This window comes from Haemorhous mexicanus, chromosome 28, assembly GCF_027477595.1.
Source record: "Haemorhous mexicanus isolate bHaeMex1 chromosome 28, bHaeMex1.pri, whole genome shotgun sequence".
Classification (NCBI taxonomy): domain Eukaryota; kingdom Metazoa; phylum Chordata; class Aves; order Passeriformes; family Fringillidae; genus Haemorhous; species Haemorhous mexicanus.
The window spans coordinates 5,512,503-5,523,835 of record NC_082368.1 but is presented as its reverse complement, the minus strand read 5'-3'; the positions used below and the strand labels follow the sequence as shown (position 1 = coordinate 5,523,835).

The 11,333-nt window shown below is 58.9% G+C and overlaps 1 protein-coding gene across 1 annotated transcript; it reads left to right on the top strand.

Moving 5' to 3' along the window:
* Positions 1 to 213: 213 nt before the first annotated feature.
* Positions 214 to 4,128, top strand: NXPH3 (neurexophilin 3). The gene is made up of 2 exons (XM_059869281.1): positions 214 to 473; positions 2,972 to 4,128. Exons 1-2 carry the CDS (start codon positions 417 to 419, stop codon positions 3,695 to 3,697), a joined length of 783 nt encoding a protein of 260 aa, XP_059725264.1. The 5' UTR covers positions 214 to 416; the 3' UTR covers positions 3,698 to 4,128.
* Positions 4,129 to 11,333: the final 7,205 nt, after the last annotated feature.

The following is an 11,333-nucleotide window of genomic DNA, read 5'->3' as shown; positions in this document are numbered from 1 at the left end:
CGGGAGCGGAGCCGGAGCGGGGCTGGAGCGAGCAGGGATGGAGCGAGCCGGGGATGGAGCGGAGTTTCCCTGAGACTCGGGCGAGCGGCGGGCGGGGGAGCGGAGGGGCGGCCGAGGGGGCCGGGAGGCGGCGGGGCAGGCAGGGGGACAGGGGAGGGGACAGCCAAGGGGACACGGGGACGGCAGCGGCCGCAGGTGAAGCCGCCGCGCCTCGCCCGGAGCGGCCCCGCGGGGCGGGAGCTGCCGGGGCCACCATGGGCCGGGGGGGGCCGTAGGGAGCCGCTCCGCAGGGGGACCCCCCCTTCCCCTCGCTGACGCCGGAGAAGAAGGGAGGGAAAGACGGAAAAAGGAGGAAAATCCCGGCGAAACCCTCCCCAAAGCGGAGCCGCCGAGAAGGCGGCGGCGCCGGCTGGAAAATGCATCTTCCTCGGAGCTGCGTCCTCCTCCTCCTCCAGGGCAGCATCGCGCTGCTGGTGAGCGCCGGGAGGGCAGGGCAGGGGGGAGCCGGGGGCTGCGGGCACCGGGGGTCGCGCAGCCACGGGGATGGGGCGTGAGAGGAGCCTGCAGCGATCCCCAAAGCCGTGCCCGCATTCCCTGCCCGCCCCCGGGAAGAAAAAGGCGTCCCAAAACTTCTGTTATTTGGCCGCGGGGAGCGGGCAGGGCTGCCGAGGAGAAGGCTCCGGATCACCCCAGAAATCCGCACCCCCAGCCCCGCCGGCGGCCCGGGGAGGGCTGGGGCAGAGCCGGGGCCGGGCCGGCTCCGGGCTCCGCTTCCCGCTGCCTCCTCGGCCAGCTCAGCCCCGGGCACCCCGCGGATTTTCCGGGTCCCCCAGCCCCGGGCCATGCTGCTGCAGCCCCCCCGGGTGCCCCCAGCCCCCCCGGTGCCCCTGGACGGGGCGGTTTGGGGGTTCCGGGAGCGGAGCTGGCGGAGGAGCCCGGGGCAGCTCCCGGGTGACAACTCCGCTCTGCTGTCCCTTGTCCTGCGCCGTCCCCCTGCCCCGGGTGTCCCCAGGCCCTGGCGGGGGTTGGAGGGGGGCAGGGGTGGGGGTGAGGGCACAGGGGGTGCAGGAGCTGAGCCCCGAGCCGGCAGAGAGCGAATCCCGGCTCCTCTCACCCATTCCCGGAGCAGCCGGGAGGGAGGAGGGCGGGAGGTGCCGCTGCCGGAGGGGAAACACAGAACAGAATAAAGGGGAAATCGGGGCAGGGAAAGGGGCTGGCAGGGTGGGTGACCCTGGGGAAGGGGTTGGTAGGGGTGGGTGACCCTGGGGATGGGGCTGGCAGGGGTGGGTGACCCTGGGGAAGGGGCTGGCAGGGGTGGGTGACACTGGGGAAGGAGTTGGCAGGGGTGGGTGACCCTGGGGAAGGGGCTGGCAGGGCTCGGTGACCTTGGGGACGGGGCTGGCAGGGGTGGGTGACACTGGGGAAGGGGCTGGCAGGGGTGGGTGACACTGGGGATGGGGCTGACAGGGGTGGGTGACACTGGGGATGGGGCTGGCAGGGGTGGGTGACCCTGGGGAAGGGGCTGACAGGGGTGGGTGACACTGGGGATGGGGCTGGCAGGGGTGGGTGACCCTGGGGAAGGGGCTGGCAGGGCTTGGTGACACTGGGGAAGGGGCTGGCAGGGCTTGGTGACACTGGGGATGGGGCTGGCAGGGCTTGGTGACACTGGGGAAGGACTTGGCAGGGGTGGGTGACCCTGGGGAAGGGGCTGAGAGGGGTGGGTGACCCTGGGGAAGGGGCTGGCAGGGCTCGGTGACCTTGGGGACGGGGCTGGCAGGGGTGGGTGACACTGGGGATGGGGCTGGCAGGGGTAGGTGACACTGGGGAAGGGGCTGGCAGGGGTGGGGGGCCCTGGGGAAGGGGCTGGCAGGGCTTGGTGACACTGGGGAAGGAGTTGGCAGGGGTGGGTGACCCTGGGGAAGGGGCTGGCAGGGGTGGGTGACCCTGGGGAAGGGGCTGGCAGGTGTGGGTGACCCTGGGGAAGGGGCTGGCAGGGTGGGTGACCCTGGGGAAGGGGCTGACAGGGGTGGGTGACCCTGGGGATGGGGCTGGCAGGGCTTGGTGACACTGGGGAAGGAGTTGGCAGGGGTGGGTGACCCTGGGGAAGGCGCTGGCAAGGGTGAGTGACCCTGGGGAAGGGGCTGGCAGGGGTGGGTGACCCTGGGGAAGGCGCTGGCAAGGGTGAGTGACCCTGGGGAAGGGGCTGGCAGGGGTGGGTGACCCTGGGGACGGGGCTGGCAGGGCTTGGTGACACTGGGGAAGGAGTTGGCAGGGGTGGGTGACCCTGGGGAAGGGGCTGGCAGGGGTGGGTGACACTGGGGAAGGAGTTGGCAGGGGTGGGTGACCCTGGGGAAGGGGCTGGCAGGGGTGGGTGACCCTGGGGAAGGGGCTGGCAGGGGTGGGTGACACTGGGGAAGGGGCTGGCAGGGCTCGGTGACCTTGGGGACGGGGCTGGCAGGGGTGGGTGACACTGGGGATGGGGCTGGCAGGGGTAGGTGACCCTGGGGAAGGGGCTGAGAGGGGTGGGTAACCCTGGGGAAGGAGTTGGCAGGGGTGGGTGACACTGGGGAAGGGGCTGGCAGGTGTGGGTGACCCTGGGGAAGGGGCTGGCAGGGTGGGTGACCCTGGGGATGGGGCTGGCAGGGCTTGGTGACACTGGGGAAGGAGTTGGCAGGTGTGGGTGACCCTGGGGAAGGGGCTGGCAGGGGTAGGTGACCCTGGGGAAGGAGTTGGCAGGGGTGGGTGACCTTGGGGACGGGGCTGGCAGGGGTGGGTGACCTTGGGGACGGGGCTGGCAGGGGTGAGGGGCCCTGGGGAAGGAGCTGGCAGGGCTTGGTGACACTGGGGAAGGAGTTGGCAGGGGTGGGTGACCCTGGGGAAGGCGCTGGCAGGGCTCGGTGACCCTGGGGAAGGGGCTGGCAGGGCTCGGTGCCACCCCCAGCCCGCAGCTCCTCCATCCACGTGTCCCCAGGTGCTCTGCGCTCCAGAGGAACCCGGGAAAGGAGCGGATCCAGGCGAGCCCCGGGCCCGCGGGAGAGCCCCGAAACTGCGGGAGCTGCTCTCCCCAAAGCCCCTCCCGAGCCTGAGCCCGGGCCCGCGGCAGAACCGGACCCTGCCGGGACCGGGCAGCGGCTCCCGGGAGCTCGGGGGAGCCCTGGAGAACCGGGCCGGGCCGGAGCTCGGCCCGCGGGCACAGCGGGACCCGCGGCCGGCCCCGGGCAGGCTGCAGAAGCTTTTCGGCTGGGGAGATTTTTACTCCAACATCAAGACGGTGAAGCTGAACCTGCTGATCACAGGCAAGGTGGTGGATCACGGCAACGGCAGCGTCAACGTCTTCTTCCAGCACAACTCCACGGGCCACGGCAACATCTCCGTGAGCCTCGTGCCCCCCACCAAGGCCGTGGAGTTCCACCTGGAGCAGCAAATCTTCATCGAGGCCAAGGAGTCCAAGGTGTTCAACTGCCGCGTGGAGTCGGAGCAGGTGGCCCGGGCCAGGAAGACCTCGCTGTGCACCTTCGACCCGGCCAAGACGTGCTCGCAGGAGCACACGCAGAGCCGCGCCGCCTGGCTGTGCTCGCAGCCCTTCCGGGCCGTGTGCGTGTACATCACCTTCTACAGCAGCGACTACCGCCTGGTGCAGAAGGTGTGTCCCGACTACAACAACCACAGCCGCCGGCCCTACTTCCCCTCGGGATGAGCCCCGCGCCGCCATTCCCGCCATTCCCGGGGCAGCGATTCCCGGGCAGGGATTCCCGGGCCGGGATTCCCGGGGCAGAGATTCCCGGGCAGAGATTCCCGGGCCGGGATTCCCGGGCAGAGATTCCCAGGCCGGGATTCCCGGGCAGAGATTCCCGGGCCGGGATTTCCGGGCAGGGATTCCCAGGCCGGGATTCCAGGATTGCGATTCCCCGGGCAACAATTCCCGGGCAGAGATTCCCGGGCCGGGATTCCCGGGCAGAGATTCCCAGGCGGGGATTCCCGGGCAGCGATTCCGGTGCTGAGATTCCCGGGCCGGGATTCCAGGATTGCGATTCCCCGGGCAGCGATTCCCGGGCAGAGATTCCCAGGCCGGGATTCCGGGGCCGAGATTCCCGGCCCGCGATTCCAGGACTGCGATTCCCCGGGCAGCGATTCCCGGGGTCCCGCAGGCTCCAGGGGCGGGGGGGAGGGATGAGGGTGGTTTTGGAGCTGGGGATGCTCCCTGGAAACCGCAGGCCAGGAAGGAAGAGGAGAATTTCCCGTTTTCCCCGGTGGGAAGAGCGGCAGCGGCGTCCCCGGGATGGGGAGCGAGGGCTGGATTTGGGATGTGGGAACAGGACTGAGCCACGGTCGGGACTCGAGGTCCTCAGTGCAATAATGGCTCGGCCTGGATGGGGGATTCCAGGTGAAGAGGGCTCCGGAGGAATTGTCACAACCCCTGGAGGCCGGGAAGAGCTCGGGAAAGGGGGGGAAAGGCCACCCGATGGTGCCACTGTCCCCGGGCACCCCCCGATCCCGGCTCTGCAGGAGCTGGGGGGGAGTTCTCCCATCCCAAAGGCTCCCGGGATGGGCAGGGGCGCTTGGGGGCTCGGAGCTGCATTCCCGGGCGGAGCAATCCCAACGGAACGGCTCCGGTGTGCGGGCACAGCGAGGGATCCCCGCGGGTGCTGACTCACGGCCTGGGTCCCCTCCATCCCCTCCCTGCCCCGACCCCTGCCCCGACCCCTGCCCCGCCGCTCCCGGGCAGAGGGGTGGGAGCGGGAGCTCAGGGCCGGGATTTCATTCCCAGGGAAGGAACGGGAACTCCCCCGCGCCGCCCCGGGGAGGGAATAAAGAGCTCACGGTGGCACCGAGGCAGGGCCGGAGTTTTTTTGTGGAAGTGTCGGCAGGAGAGGGAAAACAAACGTGTGGGGTTGGGAATGATGGCCACGATCCAGGCCTGAATCCAGCTCCTTCCTGGGAATGGGCTCCAGCTTTGGGCTGCCAGGACCTGGACTCCCGGACTCCCTTTATGTGGGTATTCCCAATTTCCTCCCTTTCCCCAGGAATCCAAACCTCAGGCTCCCATTTTTGTGGTATTCCCAATTCCCTCCCCTTCCCCAGACATCCGAATTTCAGTCTCTCACCTATTTGGGCATTCTCAGCTCCCAGGTGTTCCCAATCTTCTCCCCTTCCCAGACATCCAAATTTCAGGCTCCTATTTTTGGGGCATTCACAACCTCCTCCCCTTCCCAGACATCCAAACTTCCGTCTCCCACTTCCACTGGCACATTCCCTCCTCCAGAAAAGACCAAAAAAAGCCATTTCCCTTCCCTTTCCCCCCTGAATTCCCTGAATCCAGAGCACCAGGCCAACTCCAAAAATTCCTTCCCACCCTCACAGGACAGGTCCTGCCCCCGAGCAGGGTTTGTACTTCCCAAAATTTATTTATTCTCAGAATAAATCCCTTCTCCAGAGCTCTTTGCTGGCTGCTGGCAGTTTCAGGATGAGCTCTCACATCCAGCCAGGAGCTGCTCCCCAAAACCCACGGAGGCTCCAGAATCCATGAGGAGATTTTTCCTCACAGAGCCCTAAAAGTTGGGAAAAGCTCTGGGAAATTTCGTCTTTCCAGGAAATAAGGGGAGCGAGGTTTGGATTGAGGAGGGGAAACGTGGGGAACTAAAAACATTCCCGAAGGACTCAGGTTTGTGGGAGGAAGGTGACACAAAAATCGTTAAGATCTCAGTGAGGCGACATCCAAAAACAAACCAAAACCAAAAAAAAAAAAAAAAAAAAAAAAATCCCGGCACAAAAGTTGGAGAAATCTGGAGGAATTCCAGAGAATCGCGGCCGGGAGCAGCCCCGGGAGCGGGCGGGAGCAGGAGGAGGCTCCAAGGATGCGCGGCTGCCGGAGGGATGCGGAGCCGCGGTTTCTAAGGAGACCAGGACGGGCCATTATTCCAGCCTGGAGAGGAGAATTCCTGCTCCAGGAGCCGGGGAGGAGCTGCAGGAGCCCGAGGAAAAATCCCCGCATCCCAAAGCCATTCCCGGGACCGAGCATTCCTGGAATTCCCGGTGCTGGGGGCTGTCGCTGCCCAGGGCAGCCTGCCAGGAGTTATCCCAGTTTTCCCCATCCCAGCCAGATCCCAAAGGCCGGCCCTGCCCCACAAACATTCCCGGTTTTCCAGCAGGCTCTGGGATCGTTTTCCCTCCCATCCACGGCCCAGGACAAAGCTCTCCCCATCCATGGATTATCCTGTGCTGTGGGGGAGGGAAAACCTTGGGAATCCCACCCCAAACCCTCTCCCAGCATCCAGGGGTGGATTTTAGGGAGGGAAGGATCCCAGCTGCTTCCACACGGCCGCATTCCCAAAGGATTGGGATGCAACCCCAAAGGAAGAGGCTGGATGGCTCCAGTGCCAGCCTGGCTCCTGCCAGGTTTTCCATGGATTTTCCAGCTCCAGGGGCTCCTGCCGAGGGCTGCAGGAGGTGCCTGGATCCCCCGGGATCAGCTCCTGGGAATGCTGGAACCCAGCACAGGAGAAGCATCGGGATCACAGGAGAGGAAGTTTGGGAGGATGGAAAACACAGCTCAGACCTGGAATAAAACCACAGGGAAAGCTGTCAAGGACAGGAATGGAAAACTCATCCAGCTCCAGCCCAAATCCCTCCAGACTCCAAGGGCTCAGCAGAGAATTCCCAGCTCAGATCCCAGCCCTGCCTGCAGTGGGAACGCCGTCAATAATTCAGGATGGGCTCCGGAGCCGCGGGAACGGCTCAGGAAGGCTGGGATGGAGCAGCCCCCACCCCAATCCAGGGGGGCTCCCGGGTTTGGGAGCTGCTGCTCCCACATTCCATGGAACTGTGGTGGCTGTGGAAATCCGGGAATGCCTCGGAGGATAAAGCAGGGAGGAGGGAGGGCTCCCGCATTCCCAGGCTTTTCCAATGTCTCTGTTCCAAACTGCTTCCCAAATGGCCACTTCCACCCAGGGGATTTTCCCACAGGAGAGAAAATCCCACTGCTGCGGGAGAACAGCCCAGAGAGGGAGGGGATCCCGAGCTCCAGGCACGGGGGCTCTGGAATGTCGTGTCCTGCTCAGGAAAACACAATTCCAACGGCAAACCCGGGGAAGAGACGGCGCTGAAGGAGATTCCTGATGGATTCTGTGCAGGGAATGATGGAAAAACGAGGGGGGAGGCAGTGCTGGAGCCCCCCGGGGCCCTGCTGTGCCTGTGGAGCACTTTGGGATCTCCTGGTGTTTTCCAAACCTTGGGAATTGCAGCCTGATTTTAACCCTGCTCCCTCTCCTCAGCACAGGATCTGACACATCCCCCTGGATGCCAAAATCCAGCCTGGAATATTCCCGTTTCCATCCCCATTCCCATTTTACTCCCGTTTATTCCCATTCCCATTTTATTCACATTCCCATTTTACTCCTGTTTATTTCCATTCCCATTTTATTCCCATTCCCATTTTACTCCCATTCCCATTCCCATTCCCATTCCACTCCTATTCCTGTTCCCATTTTATTCCCATTCCCATTTTATTCCCATTTATTTCCATCCCCATTTTATTCCCATTCCCATTTTACTCCCATTCCCATTCCCATTTTATTCCCATCTCCATTTTACTCCCGTTTAATTCCATTCCCATTTTATTCCCATTCCCATTTTACTCCCATTTATTCCCATTCCCATTTTATTCCCATTCCCATTCCATTCCCATTTTACTCCCATTCCCATTCCCATCCCCATTTTATTCCCATCCCCATTCCCATTCCCATCCCCATTTTATTCCCATTCCCATTTTACTCCCATTCCCATTTCACTCCCATCTCCATTCCCACTCCCATTCCCATTTTACTCCCGTTCCCATTCCCATCCCCATTTTATTCCCATTCCCATTCCCATTCCCATTCCCATTTTATTCCCATTCCCATTCCCATTTTATTCCCATTCCCATTTTACTCCCATTTATTCCCATTCCCATTTTATTCCCATTCCCATTTTATTCCCGTTCCCATTCCCATCCCCATTTTATTCCCATTCCCATTCCCATTTTATTCCCATTCCCATTTTACTCCCATTCCCATTCCATTCCCATTCCCGTTCCCATTTTATTCCCATTCCCATTCCCATCCCCATTTTATTCCCATCCCCATTCCTATTCCCATTCCCATCCCCATTTTATTCCCATTCCCATTTCACTCCCATCTCCATTCCCACTCCCATTCCCATTTTACTCCCGTTCCCATTCCCATCCCCATTTTATTCCCATTCCCATTCCCATTCCCATTTTATTCCCATTCCCATTTTATTCCCATCCCCATTCCACTCCCATTCCCGTTCCCATTTTATTCCCATTCCCATTCCCATCCCCATTTTACTCCCATTCCCATTCCCATTTTACTCCCATCCCCATTTTACTCCCATTCCCATTCCCATTCCCATTCCCATTTTATTCCCATTCCCACCTGCTCCCATCTCCAGCTGTTTTTTCCCAGGAGGAACCAGAGCCATTCCTGGATTTTCCCTCACCCCAGCCCCGCTCCCGCCGGATTTTCCCAGATTTTGGGATTTGCTCATCCCAGCCCCGGGGGGGGTCACAGCAAACCTCGGGATCTTTAATTAACGCCCTCCTTGGCTCCGGGCTCAGCCAGATGGAGCTTAATTTAATTAGGAGGTTTTAATTACCCACAATGGCAGGATTTCCAAAGCACGGAGAGGAGCCAGAGGTTTTGGGATCAGCCCCAATCCCCCCCTGGAGCTGCCCATGGGAATGTTGGTCACTGCTTTCCCAAAAATGGCCGGAATTGATCAACATTCCAGGGAATTTTGGGCACAGCCAAACAAATCCACTGGGAAACTCCATCCATCCATGCCCAAACCCTCAGCAGGGGAAGGGCTGAGCCCGGGGGAGCTCTGGGAACAACATCCAGGGGTTTTTGTGCTCCAGGGATCAGAATTTGCCAAGGAATGGGGGCAAAAATTCCAGAGGGACCCCCAGGACCTCATCCCTGCCCCGAGGGCTGGGGCTGTCCCAGTTCTCCCAGTTTGGCCAGTTCATCCCTCACCAGCTGCATGAAATCCATGAAATCCATGAAATCCATAAAATCCACAAAATCCATAAAATCCATAAAATCCTTGCCTTTCCTGCTGTTCCTGGGGGAATCAGGGATCCGGGGAGCTGCTGCTGGGAGCAAGAGGAGAATAATCAATAAATGACTTAAAAATAATAAACCAATAAAATAATAAAAAGGAAATACATCAATTTTATATATTACATCTATATAATAAAAATTTAAAAAGATGATGATGATGATGATGATGATGATGATGATGATGATGATGATAATAATAATAATAATAATAATAATAATAATAATAATAATAATAATAATAATAATAATAACAATAATGATTCCAAGAGGAGCCCTCGGTGCCCTCCTCTCCTTCCCAGGATCCCTCCTCATTCCACACCACAATTCCCCACTTCTCCCCAGCCCTTCCCAATCCTCTCCCTCAATTAACACAGCTCCTCCAGGGATTTGAATAATTCAGTCCCAGGGATGGAATCCGATGGAAGGAGCAGCAAAAATCCCAATTCTGCTTGAACCCAAGCCGGGCTGGATTTCCCTGCCCACGCTTTGCCCAGGAAACTTCAAAAAGCCAAATCCTAGGGAGCTGCTCCTGCTTTATTTATCCAGTTTATTTTCCAAAAGCCTCCCAGGCCATTTATTTCCCCAATTATTTCATGTGCTGCTCTTTTATTTTTCTCTGTTTTCTCCCCCAGTTTCTTTTTCCTGCCCCACTCAGGGAAGTCTCTCCCCCTTTTTGTGCATCCACAGCACCCCAAGATTTAAATGAAATTAAATTAAAATTAAATTTGTATTTATATTTCAATTAAATTGAAATCAAACACACCCAAGAATCTGGGATTGCCAAATTTCCTGCAGCCTGAGCCTGGAACTGCAGCCAAGGAGCAAAGTGGGCAGCAGGTCAGGAGAGAACAAATAAACCCAACCAAACCCTCTCTAATTAAATGTCTTCATATTAAATTTACTCCAAAAAAAGAAAAAGTCATTGGGAACAAGGAGGGGATTTGGGACACCAGGATGGAGATGGAGGAAAAGGGAGGGAGAATTTCAGAGAAAAAATCCCCAGGAAAAGGAGAAAGCTTCAAAAATGGAGTCTAAAAAAAAAAGAAATTAAATCAAAATTTGCTCCATTCCCTTCCCTGGGAGCGCTCCCACAGCCAGGAAAATCCTGCAGGAAACAGCTGGAACAGCCAGGGACAAATGGGGACAAATCCAGGGACAGGGAAAAGTGTCCAGGTTTGGATGCTCCAAGGGGCAGGGACAGGGCAGGGATCCATTCCAGGGATTCAGGGATCCAGGGATCCATTCCAGGGATCCTAGGAGCTGTTCCTGGGGCATTCAGGGATCCCTGGAACCATTCCTGGGGGATTCAGGGAGCCAGGGATTCAGGGATCCATTCCAGGGATTCAGGAGTCCATTCCTGAGTGATTCAGGGATTCAGGGATCCATTCCAGTGATTCAGGGATCCAGGGATCCATTCCAAGGATCCTGGGAGCTGTTCCTGGGGGATTCAGGGATCCATTCTAGGGATTAAGGGATCAATTCCTGAGTGATTCAGGGACTCAGGGATCCATTCCAGGGATTCAGGGATCTGTTCCTGAGTGATTTAGGGATTCAGGGATCCATTCCTGGGGGGTCCAGGGACTCAGGGATTCATCCCTGGGGGGTCCAGGGACTCAGGGATCCATTCCAGGGATTCAGGGATCCATTCCTGAGTGATTCAGAGATCCATTCCCGTGGGATCCAGGGACTCAGGGATCCATTCCAGGGATTCAGGGATCCATTCCTGGGGGATCCAGGGACTCAGGGATCCATTCCAGGGATCCATGGGTCCATTCCTGGGGGATTCAGGGATCCCTGGAGCTGCTCCAGGGGAGAACAGGGAGAAGGAGGCACATCAAGGATGGCCCCGGGGGATGAGATGTCCCTGTCTGATCCCTGAGCAAAGGGAAGAGCAGGAATTCAAAGCTGGAATTCAAAGCAGCAGCACGAGGTCCGGGCTCAGCGTGGCTCCTCTGGAAAGCTGAATGTGAAATATTCCCTGTGCCCGAGGAATTCCCAGCTCTGGAAAGCTGATTGTTAAATATTCCCAGCTCTGGAAAGCTGATTGTTAAATATTCCCAGCTCTGGAAAGCTGATTGTTAAATATTCCCTGTGCCCAAGGAATTCCCAGCTCTGGAAAGCTGATTGTTAAATATTCCCAGCTCTGGAAAGCTGAATGTTAAACATTCCCTGTGCCCGAGGAATTCCCAGCTCTGGAAAGATGAATGTTAAATA